Raw genomic sequence first — 18,961 nt, forward strand, 5'->3', positions numbered from 1 at the left:
CAATATGTTTGAATTTAGATATGAACTATCAATTTACTGGATGGCATATAAAGATATTTTTGAAGCAAGAGACAGCATGAGGAGATTTTATTCTTGATTCATTTTATGTTTGACTTGCTGGTATGAATTATTTCTAAAAATCCAAACTTTGGAGAAACTGTTATGACCCTTAGATTTCTGAAGGATGTTTGAGAAGTGTGTAGTGTCACATTATCAATTCAAAATTCTCATCAGCATGGTAATAAGCTAATAGAGTGACAAAGTTTTATATGGTGTATTCCTGCTTGTCACTGAAGAAAAATCACTATACTAGGTGAGGAAATTATACTCATGATGAACACAAGCTACAGGAGTAAAATATACTCTGTCAAAAACAGTCTTATTGATAACCAGTAACAATCATCACTAGCAATAATACTTCAACATTGTGTTTATTTATGCCTTTCTTTCTGAACTTAAAAATCAGTTCACAGACATGACTTCTCCACCTCATTAATTTTTACTACACCCTTATGAGATATATATTTATTAATGCTAATGTATATTATTAACATTAACTAAGCTGAGCCATGTTTATAAATATTCATTTAGGGAGAACTTAAATTGAAAGATCCTCATGGGTACACATTTAGACATGTGAGAGGTGGGTTAAAAGGAGCAGCAGCTGCTCAAATCAAAATTAAAAAAAAAAGATTTATAAATGAACGAAGTGAATAGCTTCATGATTAAATTCTAGTTACATTTTAAAAATTGGTTTGGTTTTAAGTCAGGCTAATTAAACATGCTATTGAGTTGATGTAGAGATGTTAAAATCTCTATATAAAGCCTCGGATGAGAAATTTCTATGAGAATTAAATGTCAAGAAAAAATTTTCTTCTCAAACAAACATCCTTTAAATGTTTGTATTTCTCCTTTTTCTCTGACTACTGGGATTCCCAAGGAAATATTTATGTCTTGACCATAGTAATTATGAGACATATGGCTTATACTATCTTGACCTCTTATGATGAAATGTACTTTTTTCCTGGTGTTGTATTTACTAATTTACATATTTATCCTTTATGGTATATGATTTTACATGGCAAGTCAAATAAATCACCTTTGGAATGAGGTTAAGATCAAATATATTAGTAAATCAAAATAATTATTATATAAATATACACTTGTTGATATGTTGAGTGACAAAGGAATAGGAACAAAACTTTAAAGAAACTAAATTTATTTTACACTTACACTTAGTGTACATTAGATATATCTTTTATTATTGCTACATCAACAGGTAAAAGTGCCAACACTCATTTCCTAATCACCATTCTCTTCAAAAGCCAGGATCTATGATGATAGTTTCAGCTTTTGATAACAGCCACAGTCATCCATGTCCTGTCTCAAGATTATTTAGAAAATGTAGCTTTCCAGGTCCTAACTATAGATTGTCTAACGAATTTTTAAATTAAGAGAAAAAGGTATAATAAATGAGAAAATATGATAAGAAAAAATAATTACATACCAAAAGTACTATAAATCCCCAAATTGTAGATCTAGAAGGAGACCTAATGTGCCTTAAGCTCTTAAATTTCCATAAGGAAAATTAAGCAAGTGATTTATTAACTAATTTAAACAATGAGAATAAATGCAGAATGATTATATACTTATTTTTTATCCCAGTATTTATTTTTGTTTTACACATAGGTATTAATATATTGATTATAAAATGATGGTTGATGAAGCAAACATAAAAAGATATTTTTGAAAGATTATAATATAATTATTGTTTGAGAAAGGAATTAAAATCAAAATGAGTATGCCATAAAATGAATATAATACATATTTATATAAGGAAAAGACTGAGTACTATTAGAGTTAAATAAGAGGTGTCATCTGTAAAATGTGTTCACATTTAACAGCATAATACTTCATAGGTTGGTTATGAAGATGAAATGAGTTAACATATTTTAAAACACTTAGAACATTGTCTGCCATAGAAGTAAGCATTAAATAAATATAAACTACTTATATGAACTTGAGACCTTAAAAAAGTTTTTGTTTTTAAAAATCTTTTTTTACTAAACTGGTTTGGCAATAATGTCATCCTCCTCAGCACCGGAACTTATTTGGATCAATCTTATATACACCTCTAACACCTAGATTTTAGTCTCTATAAATAACATTATGCCTTACGGTCAACAAAATGTAGCTGAATCTATACTTGGGGGGTGGGCACAAGATCAAGATGTTATTGGAGGAAAGCTAGAATATTTTAAAATATATTTCTGGTTAATAAGAGGACAAAGACGCTAACATTCAGGGATTCCCAATAGTCAAATTGTGACAATTTATATATGTATATGAATAAGGTAAATCTGCAAAATCTATTGCAACTTTAATGATACTCAAAATTGGAGAGTTTAATATGATGTATGTGTGTATATAATATATATAATTTTCATACAAAAGGAAGATAATTCTAGTAGGATATGTTTAAATGTTATTACTTTTAATAGGTATGGAATTGTTAATATATGAATATCTTGATTCTTCATTTAAATATGTACCTATTTATAAAATATAGATCAGTACTTTTTTCTATGAATATAATTAGGGAAGACACATTTAATGTTTATTTAACATTGTCCAATTAAGTCTTAAAATCACATTATTTTAGGCAAATATGTCATATTTCAAAAGGTGAAAATCTATGCAAAATCTATAGGTTTAAAGTATTATTATTATTATTTAAAGTATTATTATTTAAAGTATTATTGATATAACAAAAATAATGTTCAAATTATAAAAGAGGCCAAGTCTGTTAACAGTCTCACTTTGAAAGGAGCAACCCAAATTCAATTGGTTGATAACTCAGAAACTACTCTGGATTAGGTAATATGATCCTCCTTTCTATTTGATTTTAGAAAATCACAATTGCACTACACAATGTAGAAAACCATAGCTGATAAAATTATTGTGTAATACATGATAAAATTAAGATATAAAGGTAAAAATATTTATATAACAAAATAATTGTAAACCGAGTTCATAAGTTTGTAATCATTTTGATAATTTGTAATTTTGTCTAATTATATGACACTTAAAACATTTAACAGACTTGTATTAGATTTAAATATTTAATTTAATTTAATATGTTTTAATAATTATCTAAACTTAATATACTTGTTTTGAAATATTAGTTATGTAATACATATTTAAATTTTTACATAAATAGTGGCTGATGGATATAAATAATTAATGATTTCAGCTTCAAAATGTATAAAAAGTAATCAGAGTTCCTGTAGCCACAAAAGCCCTTTGGACATTAAACATTCTATCAACAACAAACAGTGAGTTCATTCTCTATCTCTGAGGCTGGTCATAGAAAATCATGATGTAAAGGAAAGTTGCCACCAAGTTTGTAATCTTGCTTTACATTTGTTTGCTCTCACTTCCTTTCAGAAGCCCCTTCTTTTCTTTCTCCCCAACATCCTACCTCATTTTCTCCCCCTAATCATAAAACTACCCTGATTCCTAGAGCATGGGTGACTCCTAGCACCCATGCTCACACCCAGGTATACTAGAAGCAAATTGATTTTCTTCATCCTATCTTCTCTATCACCTGTATTTGCATTTTTTTCCCCAAATATCACCTGGCAAAACATAAAACTAAGCCTAACAGACTTAGTTTTTATATCATCAACACAGACATATTGGAATCTAGGGGAGCAATTTTGAGGCAGAAGTGGCCTTCCCTATGTAAGTGACTGACTGCTTCAACCAGGCATCTTACAGGCTCTTATGCATATGTATGGTCTCCAGAGCACAGCAGTGAGTCAGGTGGGGTGGGGTTGGGGAGAGGTAGAGTAAAAAGACACTACCAATGATTGCATATGTCTGTCTACCCATACATTTAAGTTAAAAATAAAGCAAATATTGCTCTAAATTAAGTTCAGGACAGCTTGATGTGGAATAGATAAGATAAGTAAGTAGGTAGGTAGGTTGATTGAGAGATAAAGCTTCCCTTGCCTAGTCATTGAACTGTAAATGCTGGTGCCAACTTGCTCACTGTAGGTGGGATTGACTATTTGATAGCTGTGACAGGTCTTTGCAAAAATCTAGAAAGGCACGATCATATAGACATCTAGGATCTTTCAGTAAATAGATTTCTGGTCTGAATAATGCAGAAAACGTTGCATATTTTGCCACCACTGCTGATTTGGGAGAAAAACAACTGATATACAGGCTATTGAGAATTAGCGTACTTGTGTTAGAGAGTATAGACCAAAGAGAAAGGTATAAGCCACTAATACTAGTACATCGTGTTTTCTGGATTTGCTGTATCTGTCTTGAAAAGACTGATCTATTGAACAGAGGAGCAATTAGGAGGGTTGTATATTTGGTTTATTAGGATTTTTTCAATGTACATACTGAAAAGTATTAGGTTCTGTGATACACTACATAATATTTTCAAAAACAAAAGGAGTATACTTAGGCTCCTATCTTGGTATATTTGGTGTATGTAAAGTACCAATCTAAACTCCTTAGCCAATTATACTTTAAAAGATATTTTGATTTTTCTAGTATCTAGCTCGATGTTCTCAAAACTGAATCCATTATCATTCCTTTATTCTTTCATTTTCTCCTTCACACTCCTTTAAAAGGGTGTCTGGGTTCTGGGTTAATTAGACATAATACGTGAAGATTATACAGACAAAAATCAATTATTCCATTCTTCAGGGTGTAATTTTAACTTAAAAATCTTTTTGTGACAAATTACATAGCCATTATAGTTACATATGAATTATTAACACAAAGATCCCTGGCCCTTCTATTTCTTAGAAATTATAATCCTCAAGAATTTAATTCAAGTAGGATTACCTACTAAGAAATGATCTCACCCAGTAGCTTATCCTTAATTTGGTGTAAGACCCCATCATAAATGAAATGATTTCAAGAGTTTTAAGAAATCTCTACATTTAGTTAATTAGATATATGATCTATTTTAGAAAATGTATATATTCTAGTATACATGAATGATTACATGTGGTGTCTTTTTTCTAATAAAAAAACTGGGACACTTGGGAGGGAAGTTATAATCAGAATCTGAGATATTAGCATTTCAGAGGCATTTCTTTGGTTACCTGACTACAAGCAGAATTTTTAGTGTATGCTATCTTATGTCCAGAAGAATCTGTAGCAAATAGTGACTATAATAGACAGTAGAAGAATAAAAGCAGTTAAGTGTATATTTTAAAGGCAGACAGAAAAAATTAAAAATCTGTTTCTTACTAGATTTCAAAGGATATTTCAATTCTAAAACTTTATCTGCTTTTATGAACAGAATTTTTAACCTCCTCAGACTACTATTTATGTGAAGAGGGCAAACATTTCAGGGAATTTGAAAATATCTCAGGAAGAAACACATTGTTTTCATACTTCTAATCGTTACCAGTTTATACCATGATTTTAAAAGTTGAAGTCATAAGCTATTGCCTCACTAAACTTTAAAGTTTTATATATATATATATACACACACACACTATATATATGTATATGTGGAAAGAGCAATACTTTACTCACAGGCAAACTGAAGTACAGCTTCTCTACTAAGAATACTTCCAAACGTGTTGGCTGCCAAACACTGATAATGGCCAGAATCCTTTGCTTCACTTGGATTGCTTATAATGAAGGCCCCATCTATCAAACTGTAGCGATAATCACTTTCCAAATCTATTTCTGTTCCATTTCGAAGCCATCTTAGGAAAAATCAGAAGACAAATACATAAAAATTACTTGAGACATTATAATGCTCCCTGGGAGTGTCAGAATCTCATTGAAAGGAATTTTTAAGACTTAAGAAAAATGATTAACAGTGAATTTCTACCTGTAATTGGGAACTGGGTTGCCACGAGCTTCACAATTCAGTGCTAGTTTCTTTTCATCAGAATCAGTCGGGAAAATTATATCATCTGGTTCTTGCACAAACACTGGCCCGTAGTCCACACTTTCTGTAAGGACCAAAAGGAAACACTTTAAAATTTCTCGAAATATCAAGACATTTTTTCTCCACTATGTTCCTACTCAAAATTATTGCGCTTTCCTCATAATAAACAGGCATATTACCAAAGATATTACCAAAGAAAGATATAGCTAGCAAATTACATTGTTTTAGAAAATTGCAGAGACCTAAATGGATTTTTTCTGTCATTGACCAAGACTGCCTTTAAAAATATGATATATGAAATGAAAAAACACATCTCAAACATAGATGTTGTACATTTTAAAATATATATCTTTGAATTCACCAAAAGTGGAGCTAAGGAGAATAATATTAAACAAAAACATTATTTTAAAAAACCCAAAAGTTTGTAAAACTCTTAGAATGTTAAAAATAATATATGATAAAGGAAAATCATGAACTAATATAGTGTTACTACTTGGGTACTACAGACATGAAAATGTTGGTCCTCATGCATTTTTCACATATTCCTTTCTTCACTCATTCAATGAAGGATTTTTAGCGCTTAATGATGCTGGATTGTAAGGGGAAAATGATGTAATGCAAGTACACACATTCTCATGGAATAAATGAAACATGTCCTCAAAATAAGTCAAATAATTGAATAAAGATGACAAAACTGTATACAATTAAATGTTTACCAGCTGGTAGATAAAATAAATAAGGAAATCAGAAGAGAAGAGGCATAAAAAGGAAGGCATCTTTTTCCTTAGCTACAACCAAAAAAAATTACATGAAAATAACTAAAATGTATTATTCTATACCAAATTATATTGCTGTTACTTAAAGTTTATTTTAAAAGAGGAAAATAAATGATTTGATAAATAAATAACTTGAGGAAATTATTGTCAAAATATTATACTGCATGTTGTTACATCATAATGAATTTTTTAAAATTCAGAAAAGCACATGAAACCTTGTCAAAATCTCAGTTAGAATTAAACTGCACAATCAACTCATGAAAAAAGAATTCCTTCTGGTCTTTACTCATTAAAATATAATTATTTAAATTAATATTATAAATATCTATGATGCATAAGATTAACTTTTAATAAATATATCTTATATTTTTATATATATTTTAAAATTCTTGAGCTTTAGAGTCAGATACTTGGGTTCAAATTCTAGTACCATCATTTTCTAGCCTTGAGCCAACTACTTTTATCCTTTGCTGCTTCATTTATTAATTGTGGATAATAATGTCTCCTTACAATATTATTATGAGGATCAATCAACATTTGTAAATACTTAGTATGTCACAAGTACTCAGTAAATTATAATTAATAAGAATAATAACTAAAGTTTACTTGTGTTATAATTACTATATGTCAGACATTATACTGAATAATTTATATGCAATATATCATGTAACACATAACAACGTGACTAGAATTAATTTCCTCATTTTGTTTTTATGTCTTTTATAGAGCAGTGATATTTAATTTTTCTTTTTAGCAGTAGTACCCTTTATTTTTTAATTAATTTTTATTGCAGTATAGTTGATTTACAATGTTATGTTAGTTTCAGGTGTACAGCAGAGTGAATCAGTTATACATATACATATATCCACTCTTTTTTAGATTTTTTTTCCCATATAAGCCATTACAGAGTATTGAGTAGAATTCCCTGTGCTATATGATACGTTTTTATTAGTTATCTATTTAATTTCCCCATTTTGTAGAAGGCAAAACTGAGGCTGAAATCAATTAAGTAAATTTGTATAGTAAATAAATGATAACTTTGGGACACAAATCTAGGGCTTTGGAATATAGAACCTGATTACCACTACCACTATCGCTACTACTACTATTACTATTATTTATAATAATAATTATTATTATTATACATTTAAGTAACATTTACAAACACTTTCATATATTATTATTTAATTATCTGAGCTGAGTTTTATAATTATTTGTAATTCAAAGTTGAAAACGCTGAGGCTCTGAGAGGAGACTTCCACAAAATTAGCCACATAGTAAATAGTTGATTTTAACTAAGTTTCTATGGTTCCAAATCTTATATTCTGAAAATTGTCAAAACAGGACAAGAGAAATAAAGGCTTCCCAGACTGGGGAAAAGCAGAGAGTTAAGATCTGCTAAATCACAGACTGGAAAATAAGGGACTAGTCTGAAAAACATGTATTCTGACTGCCTGTACTCTGTTAGATATCTTTGTTCATTGTCACTTCGAAAGCATCTTAGTGACTCAGTGAGCCCTCTTCCTCTCTCTCTCTCTCTCTCTCTTTGTTCTTCCTCTTTCTCTTGGTTTTCTCTTAGAAATAAAGTTCATTGTAAGGGGTGGAAGAGCCTGGGTCAATGTAGAACTTTCCAGTCCCCAGCAAAGAGTAATCAAAGATGATTCTATCATCTCTGAAGGGATTCGTTTTTAAAATTCCATACCAACAAGGTATTATTATAGACAAACTCAGACAGACTATTTGATACATACACCTGTAGTAGTAGACTCCATCTATTGATAAAAATTATGTATTGCAGGAGACCTTAAGATGGCAGAGGAGTAAGGCATGGATATCACCTTCCTCCCTACAAATACATCAAAAATACCTCTACATGTGGAACAGCTACTACAGAACACCTACTGAATGCTGGCAAAAGACCTCAGACTTCCCAAAAGGCAAGAAAATCCCCACGTACCTGGGTAGGGCAAAAGAAAAAAGAAAAAACAGAGACAAAAGAAAAGGGATGGGACCTGCACCTCTAGGAGGGAGCTGTGAAGGAGGAAAAGTTTCCACACACTAGGAAGCCCCTTCACTGGCAGAGATGGGGGTGGGTGGGGGGGAAGCTTCGGAGCCATGGAGGAGAGTACAGCAACAGGGGTGCAGAGGGCAAAGCGGAGAGATTCCCGCACAGAGGATAGGTTCCAACCAGCACTCACCAGCCTGAGAGGCTTGTCTGCTCACCTGCCAGGGTGAGTGGGGGCTGGGAGCTGAGGCTTGGGCTTAGGAGGTCAGATCCCAGGGAGAGGACTAGGGTTGGCTGCATGAACACAGCCTGAAGGGGGCTAGTGCTCCACAGCTAGCCAAGAGGGAGTCCGGGAAAAACTCTGGACCTGCCTAAGAGGCAAGAGACCATTGTTTCAGGGTGAGCGAGGAGAGGGGATTCATTCCCTGTCTGCCAACAGAAGGCAGGGGACCACCTAAATGAGCGCCAGAGACACGAGTGAGCCACAGCTATCAACTCAGACACCAGAGAAGGGCATGAAACGCTAATGCTGCTGCTGCAGCCACCAAGAATCCTGGGTGCAAGCACAGGTCACTATCTACAACCCCCCAGGAGCCTGTGCAGCCCGCCATTGCCAGGGTCCTGTGATCCAGGGACAACTTCCCTGGGAGAACACATGGCATGCCTCAGGCTGTTGCAATGTCACGCCGGCCTCTGCTGTTGCAGTCTTGCCCCACATTCCAATTTTAACTACAGTATGCCTCCCTCCCCCTGGCGTGAATTAGCAACAGCCCCCAATCAGCCTCTGCTTTAACCGCATCCTGTCTGGGCGGGAACAGAAGCCTGGGGGCAAGCTACACGCAGAGGTGGGGGCCAAAACCAAATCTGAACCCCAGGGGCTGTGTGAACAAGGAAGAGAAAGGGAAATTTCTCTGCGCAGCCTCAAAAGCAGCAGATTAAATCCCCACAATCAATTTGATATACCCTGCATCTGTGGAATACCTGAATAGACAACAAAGCAACACAAAATTGAAGAGGTGGACTTTGGGAGCAACTGTAGACTTGGAGTTTGCTGTCTGTGACTGACTTGTTTCTGATTTTTATGTTTATCTTAGTACAGATTTTAGAGCTTGTTATCATTGGTGGATTTGTGCTTTGGTTTGGTTGCTCTCTTCTTCTTTTCTTATTACTTTTCTATTTTTTTATTTTAATAATTTTATTTTATTTTTCTTTCATTTTTTCTCACTTTTCTTCTGAGCCGTGTATCTGACAGGGTCTTGGTGCTCTGGCATGGTGTCAAGCCTGAGCCTCTGAGGTGGGAGAGCTGACTTCAGAACATTGGACCACCAGAGACCTCCCAGCCCCACATAATATAAATTGGTGAGAGCTCTCCCAGAGATCTCTGTTTCAACACCAAGACCCAGCTCCACCCAAAGGCCAGCAAGCTCCAGTGCTGGATGCCCAATGCCAAACAACTAGCAAGACAGGAACACAACCCACCCATTAGAATAAAGGCTGTCTAAAGTCATACTAAGTTCACAGACACCCCAAAACACACCCCCGAATGCAGCCCTGCCCACCAGAAAGACAAGATCCAGCTCCACCTACCAGAACACAGGCACCAGTTCCCTCCACGAGGAAGCCTACACAAACCACTGAATCAACCTTACCAACTGAGGCAGGCACCAAAAACAATGGGAACTAAGAACCTGCAGCCCGTGAAAAGGAGACCACAAACACAGTAAGTTAAGCAGAATGAGAAGACACAGAAATACACAGCAGATCAAGGAGCAAGGTAAAAACCCACCTGACCAAACAAATGAAGAGGAAATAGGGAGTCTACCTGAAAAAGAATTCAGAATAATGATAGTAAAGATGATCCAAAATCTTGGAAATAGAATGGAGAATATACAAGAAATGTTTAACAAGGACCTAGAAGAACTAAAGAGCAAAGAAACAATGATGAACAACACAATGAATGAAAGTAAAAATTCTCTAGAAGGAATCAATGGGAGAATAACTGAGGCAGAAGAATGGATAAGTGACCTGGAAGATAAGGAAATAACTACCACAGAGCAGAATAAAGAAAAAAGAGTGAAAAGAATTGAGGACAGTCTCAAAGACTTCTGGGACAGCATTACATGCACCAACATTCAAATTATAGGGGTCCAAGAAAAGAAGAGAAAAAGAAACGGTCTGAAAAAATATTTGAAGAGATTATAGTTGAAAACATCCCTAACATGGGAAAGGAAATAGTCAGTCAAGTCCAGGAAGCACAGAGAGTCCCACACAGGATAAATCCAAGGAAAACATGCTGACACATAATAATCAAACTATCAAAAATTAAATACAGAGACAAAATATTAAAAGCAGCAAGGGAAAAACAGCAAACAACAGACAAGGGAATCCCCATAAGGTTAACAGCTGATCTTTCAGCAGAAACTGCAAGCCAGAAGAGAGCGGCAGGACATATTTAAAGTGATGAAAGGGAAAAACCTACAACCAAGATTACTCTACCCAGCAAGGATCTCATTCAGATTCGACGCAGAAATGAAAACCTTTACAGACAAGCAAAAGTTAGGAGAATTCAGCAACACCAAATGAGCTTTACAACAAATGCTAAAGGAACTTATCTAGGCAGGAAACACAAGAGAAGGAAAAGGCCTACAAACACAAACCCAAAAGAATTAAGAAAATGGTAATAGGAGAATACATATTGATAATTACCTTAAATGTAAATGGATTAAATGCTCCAACCAAAAGACACAGACTGCCTGAATGAATACATAAACAAGACCTGTATATATGCTGTCTACAAGAGACCCATTTCAGACCTAGGGACACATACAGACTGAAAGTGAGGGGATGGAAAAAGATATTCCCTGCAAATGGAAATCAAAAGAAAGCTGGAATAGCAATTCTCATAACAGACAAAATAGACTTTAAAACAAAGACTATTATAAGAGGCAAAGAGGACACTACATAATGATCAAGGGATCAATCCAAGAAGAAGATATAACAATAAAAAATATTTATGCACCCAACATAGGAGCACCTCCATACATAAGGCAAATGCTAACAGCCATAAAAGGGGAAATCGACAGTAACACAATCATAGTAGGGGACTTAAACACCCCGCTTTCACCAATGGACTTATCATCCAAAATGAAAATAAATAAGGAAACACAAGCTTTAAATGACACATTATCAAGATGGACAATTGATATTTATAGGACATTCCATCTAAAAACAACAGAATACACTTTCTTCTCAAGTGCTCATGGAACATTCTCCAGGATAGATCATACCTTGGGTCACAAATCAACCTTCAGTAAATTTAAGAAAATTGAAATCGTATCAAGTATCTTTTCCAACCACAATGCTATGAGACTAGATATCAATTACAGGAAAAAACTGTAAAAAATACAAACACATGGAGGCTAAAAAATACACTACTAAATAACCAAGAGATCACTGAAGAAATCAAAGAGGAAATCGAAAAATGCTTAGAAACAAATGACAATGAAAACATGATGACCCATAACGTATGGAATGCAGCAAAAGCAGTTCTAAGAGGGAAATTTATAGCAATACAATCCTACCTCAAGAAACAAGAAAAATCTCAAATAAACAACCTAAACTTACACCTAAAGCAATTAGAGAAAAAAGAACAAAAAAACCCCAGAGTTAGCAGACAGAAAGAAATCATAAAGATCAGATCAGAAATAAATGAAAAAGAAATGAAGGAAACAAGAGCAAATTTCAATAAAACTAAAAGCTGGTTATTTGAGAAAATAAACAAAATTGATAAACCACTAGCCAGACTCATCAAGAAAAAAACGGGTGAAGACTCAAATCAAAAGAATTAGAAATGAAAAAGGAGAAGTAATAACTGACAATGTAGAAATGCAAAGAATCATGAGAGACTACTACATGCAACTATGTGCCAATAAAATGGACAACCTGGAAGAAATGGACAAATTCTTAGAAAAGCACAATCTTCCAAGACTGAACGAGGAAAAAAGAGAAAATATAAACAGACCAATCACAAACACTGAAATTGAAACTGTGATTAAAAATCATCCAACAAACAAAAGCCCAGGACCAGATGGCTTCACAGGTGAATTCTAGTAAACATTTAGAGAAGAGCTAACACCTATCCTTCTCAAACTCTTCCAAAATATAGCAGAGGGAGGAACACTCCCAAACTCATTCTACAAGGCCACCATTACCCTGATACCAAAACCAGACAAAGATGTCATAAAAAAAGAAAACTACAGACCAATATCACTGATGAACATAGATGCAAAAGTCCTCAACAAAATACTAGCAAACGGAATCCAACAGCACATTAAAAGGATCACACACCATGATCAAGTGGGGTTTATCCCAGGAACTCAAGGATCCTTCAATAGATGCGGATCAATCAATGTAATACACCATATTAACAAACTGAAATATAAAAACCATATGATCATCTCAATAGATGCAGAAAAAGCTTTTGACAAAATTTAACACCCATTTATGATAAAAACTCTCCAGAAGTAGGCATAGAGGGAACTTACCTCAACATTATAAAGGCCACATATGACAAACCCACAGCCAACATTGTTCTCAATGGTGAAAAACTGAAAGCATTTCCTCTAAAATCAGGAACAAGACAAGGATGCTCACTCTCACCACTATTATTTAACATAGTTTTGGACGTTTTAAACACAGCAATCAGAGTAGAAAAAGTTGATTTGCAAATGTTGAACCATAGTTGTGTTCCTGGATTAAATCTGACTTGAACATGGTGTATGATCCTTTTTAGATATTATCGTATTCAGTTTGCTAATATTTTGTTGAGTATTTTTGTATGTATATTCATCAAACATATTGGTCTATAATTTTATTTTTTTGTAGTGTTATTATCTGGTCTTGGTATCAGGGTTGTTGTAACCTCATATGATGAATTTTGGAGTGTTCCATCCTCTTCAGCTTTGGGAATAGTTTGAGAAGGATAGGTATTAGTTCCGCTTTATGTGTCTTATAGAATTCCCCTGTGAAACCATTCAGTCCTTGATGGGCTTTGTTTGCTGGGAGTTTTTTAATTACAAATTCAATTTCAATACTAGTGATCAGTCTGTTAAAATAGTCTGATTTTCTTGATTCCGTCTTGGCAGTTTGTATCTTTCTAAAAATTTGTTCATTTCTTCTAGGTTGTCCAATTTGTGGGCATATAATTGTTCATAGCATTCTCTTATGGTTTTTTTTTGTATCTCTGTGATATCATTTGTCATTTCTCGTCTTTCATTTCTATTTTGTTTATTTGGGTCAGAGATCTCTTCAATTGCTTTCATTTTATAAAATTTATTTTTATTTTTCCTGTTCTATTTGGGTGATTTTCATTATTCTATCTTCCAGATAACTTATTTGTTATTCTGTATCACTTAGTCTGCTATTCATTCCTTCTAAGGTGTTTTGTATTCCATATACTGAATTATTTATTTTTGATTGGGTCTTTTTTATATTTTCTAGTTCCTTGTTAAAATGTTCAGTGGTTAGATCAATTATTTTTCCTAATTCAGTTAACATTTTTATTACCAATACTTTGAATTCTTTAACTGGTAAATTATTTCCGTTTATTTGTTTTTCAGGGGTATTTTCTTGTTCTTTCAATTGAGAATAGTTCCTCTACCTTTTCATTTTACTAATTTTCTCTGTCTCTATGAACTTAGGTGAAATAATTACCTATTACAGTCTTGAAGTGGTGTTCTTATGTGGGAACCTCCCTACGCAGACTGTGTATGCCTAATGCCTTTGGTAGGATGGCTGGATCTGAAGTGGACGCCAGTCACATCTTTCCTCAAGGTGTGCTGGTAGCTGTCACCTTGGTAGGGGGTGGGGCTGGAGATGGAGGAGCTAAAGCTGGCACTGGGTATGAGGCAGGACTTCCTGTCTGATCAGTGGCTATCACCACACTGTCAGGGGTAGGGTCTGATCCCAAGTTACTGGAGTAGAAGCCCTGAGGATCAGGCTCGAAGTGGCTCTCTTCCCTTAGTGTGTATTTTTCTCTCTCCCCACACCAGGATCTTCACCTCAGAAGAGGAGGGGAGTGTTGAAGCAAGTGGGGCCCATGTGCAAACAGAGGTCCATGGGCTGCCTGTGTAGGCGAATGTGGCTCTGCTCAGATGCAATCTTGTGTGCAAGTTCCCTTTGTCTCTCACAGCCAATCATTGCCCCCTGCCTCTGTTTCTCCCATCACCCTCTCACTGTTGTGGAGTCACTTCACAGGGCTGGCAGAACCCACATGGACTCTCAGCACATGTTTGGAGATTAGCTGTGGTGGATCAGTCACTGTCAGAGATCTAGGCAGCTTTTGGGACACTGCCTGAGGAAGTGCCTACTATGGCTGCTGCCACCCTCCCTGGGCTCTGCCCTGGGACCAGATAGCTTCTGCATCCCATGGTAGAGTCCTTTCCCCAGTCAAGCTGCTCCAGATCCAGCACTGCACTGTGCCATGGAGTGAGTGGGGCCAGAGCCTTTGCTTGACTTGGGCTGTGGCATGCACCACAAGGTGGTCGGTCATGGGAAACCTGCAGCCACTAGAGCAGGACCCTCTCTGCTCTGCCTTGGGGGCTAGAGTGTGCACACTCCTCACAAGTGGAGTGCAGGCTTTTCCAGACATTCTATCTGATCCAAAGGTCTTCCAACCAGCCAAGGGGGCTTGTCTCCTCTGCATGGGACTTCAGCACAGGGACACCCAGTCTGTGGCTTGAGCCGCTCACTCCCCAGGGTGGGTATATACCCGTGTAATCTCCCTTGTCCTCTGAGTCCCTTCCAGGGGCACAGGTCTTGACCCAATTGCTTTTCTTCCCTTCCTACCCAACTGCATCTGCATCTTTCTTATATCCTTGGTTGTATCAGAGTCTTGCTAGTTTCCAGTTCATTTTCAGTGAGTTCCACACGTAGATGTACTTTTTTGTGTATTTGTTGGGGGAGGTAAGCTCCACATATTCTTATTCCACCATCTTTATTTCCCTCCTCAAAACTTTCTTTTTTGGGAATATTTCTTCTTCATTTGTTTTATTCTCCTCATACCACTTAAACATATGTTGGCTTTTTAAAAAAAATGTCTGCTCTATCATCTCTCTAACAAGTTTTATATTTTTATTATTTTCCTATTTGTTTGACTTCTAATTTGTTTGCTATGCCCCTATCTTTTCAGTTGCTTCTATATTACCAATAATGATTGTTTCAACTCTTTAATGGTTTTATTTGTCTCTCCTGCTTGTTTCCTGAGCTCTAGTTGCCTTTATATTACCAATAATTAGGGTTTCAACTCTTTAATGGTTTTCTTTGTCTCTTCCATTTGTTTCCTGAGCTCTAAGGATTACTTCTGATCATTTTCTGTTATCTTGTCATATGTACTTTGATTTCATGTATGGGTTCTTTAAACCGGTCTTCCAATGTTATTGTCAGTCACTTCCTCAGAGGAAGACAGTTGTTATATCCTGAGTACAATTTTTCAGGTTCTGGAGGGATCCGCACAAGACAAACTGAAATCTCTGGCCTGACCAACAACCAACAAGAGGCTGCAGTCTACTAACAACCACGAGTGTGTTTTCAAGTGGAACTTCCTTCAGTCAGTCCTTCAAAGGTGAATACAGCTACAGTCAACAGCTTGACTGACATTTCATCTCATGAGAGAACTTAAGCCAGAACCACCCACCTAAACCACCCACAGATCCCAGACCCACAGTCTCTTTGAGAAAATGAAAGATTATTGTTTTAATTTGCTAAGTTTTGAGATAAGTTTTACACAGGAATAGATAATTAACAAACTATTTTTTATCTCCCTATGTTACTTATATGAAAATGTGTTTAAGACAAAACATAACTATGAAATCTATGAACTTCCCAGGAAAAGTAAAGAATAAAAATATCATTTACAAATAATCATACTTGGGAGAATGAAAATGCTTTACTTAAGTTTTATTGAGCCTTAAACATTTAGAATTAGAAGGATAATCTTTCCATTCTAATAATCTCTAGGATATTTATCCAGTTTTAGCTTCATCACTTCTAGTAATGTATGAAGTCTTAACAAATTACTGTTTTATTGTTAGGATTCTCAAAAATAAAGTATGCCTTAAATAAGTAACATAAGTTTATGTCCTAGATGAAGACATCTTTTGATTCAATTCTGTCCTAAAATAAATACACTTTACTCAAGATTTTATCATAATTGAGTTGATTAGCACATCAATAATACCTTGCTTAATTTATGGAAATTGCCATTAAGATTAGAATATGAAGGCTGTTCCATGAATATCTTATGTTCCTCTGATAGAATATTATGTAGAATAAGAAATTAACCAAAATGATATTTTTTAACTTTAAACTTTAATTTATTGAAAAACAAATTTGTTTTAATATAACCAATAGACTGACCTTGAACGATTTGAATCATAATCAATTAATAAATGAAGAAGAGTATTTTAAGCATATACTTATACTCAATGTCAAAATGATGATCTACAGTGAACTTTTATGTCATCATTAGCACACAATTATATTTGATAGGTTTTGTCTATTCAAGTGTGACAGGAACTGGTTAGATGTTCAATAATCCCATTTATTCTTCCTAAGAACACTGGAATACTTTTTTAACCTTTCTTATGATTGGGCTGGGACTCCAATGTGACTTGCTTCTGGACTGAAATAACATGTGTGAAATCCAGGACTCGTCACAAAAATCATGCATGACCCTCCACCCTCTCTTCACCTGTAAATTAGCTGAAGGTAAAAAAGCAGTAGGTGCCAGTGAGATCCTAATAGATATCAAAATATTAGATGGTTCCCAAACTCTCCACATGGAGAACCATTCATTGAAGAACGAAGTGGAATGGGATGTGAATCGAAAAGAAACATTTATTGTGTCAAATTGTTTATTATAGCATCCAGAATTACCTTGTCTTGATTAATATTACATGTAAAAGCAAAATAATTTTAAAGCTTTTAATGAAGATATAATTTTCATAATATATATAATATAATTAGGAAGCAATGGTCACTGAAGTATATATCATTAGATTATAGAGTCCTGCTTATATTCTCCTTTCCAAGTTCAGGCCTTTGGATTACTACTTAGTTAAGTATAGTCTCAGGCCATGGGCCTATGACAGGAGATATTCAACCATTCCACCTCATATCTAGCTATATCAGGTTATAGTGCTCCAGTTTTTATAACTGGTTTTCTACTTAATCCTTTAGTCCCAGTCCTTCTTCACATGCCCAAATTCTGAAAACGGGTTTTCATCCTGTGTCTCTATATCTAAATCCTATTTTGTTAACCTTTCTAGAAGGTCCAGTGTTATTATTTAGACATTTATATTATATGGATGTTATGCTTCTTGTTTTGCATTTTTACGTGGTTGACTTGCACTGTACAGTCATGTAATCAAGTCTGACTTCATTTTTGATCTTTGGCTGTGGATGGCTTTCAAGCCCCACCAGTCACTTTTTTTCCTTTTGCTTCACCTCAGGAAAAGATGATATGCATCCCTCCCTTGACTCAGGTAGGAAAGTTCATAACATGAAAACCCAAGCCCACATAAGAACTCTCACCCCAGCTCCGCTCCCCAACCATGACAAAAACTAATGCAACTCATTCCTTGCTCAAGCCATTTTCCTACCAGCCTATCCTGCTCTCATCAGAAAGCTTCATGATGTGAAAAATAAACATTTTTTGGTATATGTATAGCATTATTAGTCTCTGCATTTGAACCAATTTTGTGTTATGGGATATTGATCTTGCCCTCTGTAGAAAAATCACATGGCAAGTTAAGGCTCAGTCACCTGGGTAGGTGACAGTATTCTCTAAGGGAAGCATATATCCTTCCCAAGGGGTTTGCATCCATGGAAGCAATATATCTTCAGACAGTTAACTAAAATGTGTAAGGTAGGCATGTGAGAAAGGTAACTCCTGAGTTTCTCCAGATAGCTTTCCTTAGGTTTATATCAGGAAAACAAGATATGCTGTGGGATCATCCAAATTATTTGGGCAAGATGGCATTACCTATGGGGGCAAGCCAGGGGCTAGGTTTGGAGGCACTTATGTAGAGTAACATAAATTGCAAATGTTTAAATTATACTTATAAATCATAAAATCATATATATGTTTTTTTTTCTTTCTCCTTTTCCCTTCTGTTATTCCTGAGCCTTAGTAATAACTCCATCCTTTCTGGTCTCACCATGTCCAGAAAAACAATATAGAATTTAGGA

The 18,961-nt window shown here is 35.0% G+C and overlaps 1 protein-coding gene across 3 annotated transcripts in view; it reads right to left on the bottom strand.

Moving 5' to 3' along the window:
* Nucleotides 1–18,961, bottom strand: part of CNTN5 (contactin 5) — a 1,391,352-nt gene that overhangs the window by 494,997 nt on the left and 877,394 nt on the right. For all 3 annotated transcript variants that reach the window (XM_061204029.1, XM_061204028.1, XM_061204030.1), the window contains exons 4-5: nt 5,873–5,996; nt 5,569–5,744 (exon numbers count right to left, since the gene is read on the bottom strand). In XM_061204029.1, the coding sequence (XP_061060012.1) occupies nt 5,569–5,744; nt 5,873–5,996 (300 nt within the window). The remainder of the gene's footprint in view (nt 1–5,568; nt 5,745–5,872; nt 5,997–18,961) is intronic.

This window comes from Eubalaena glacialis, chromosome 10, assembly GCF_028564815.1.
Source record: "Eubalaena glacialis isolate mEubGla1 chromosome 10, mEubGla1.1.hap2.+ XY, whole genome shotgun sequence".
Taxonomy (NCBI): domain Eukaryota; kingdom Metazoa; phylum Chordata; class Mammalia; order Artiodactyla; family Balaenidae; genus Eubalaena; species Eubalaena glacialis.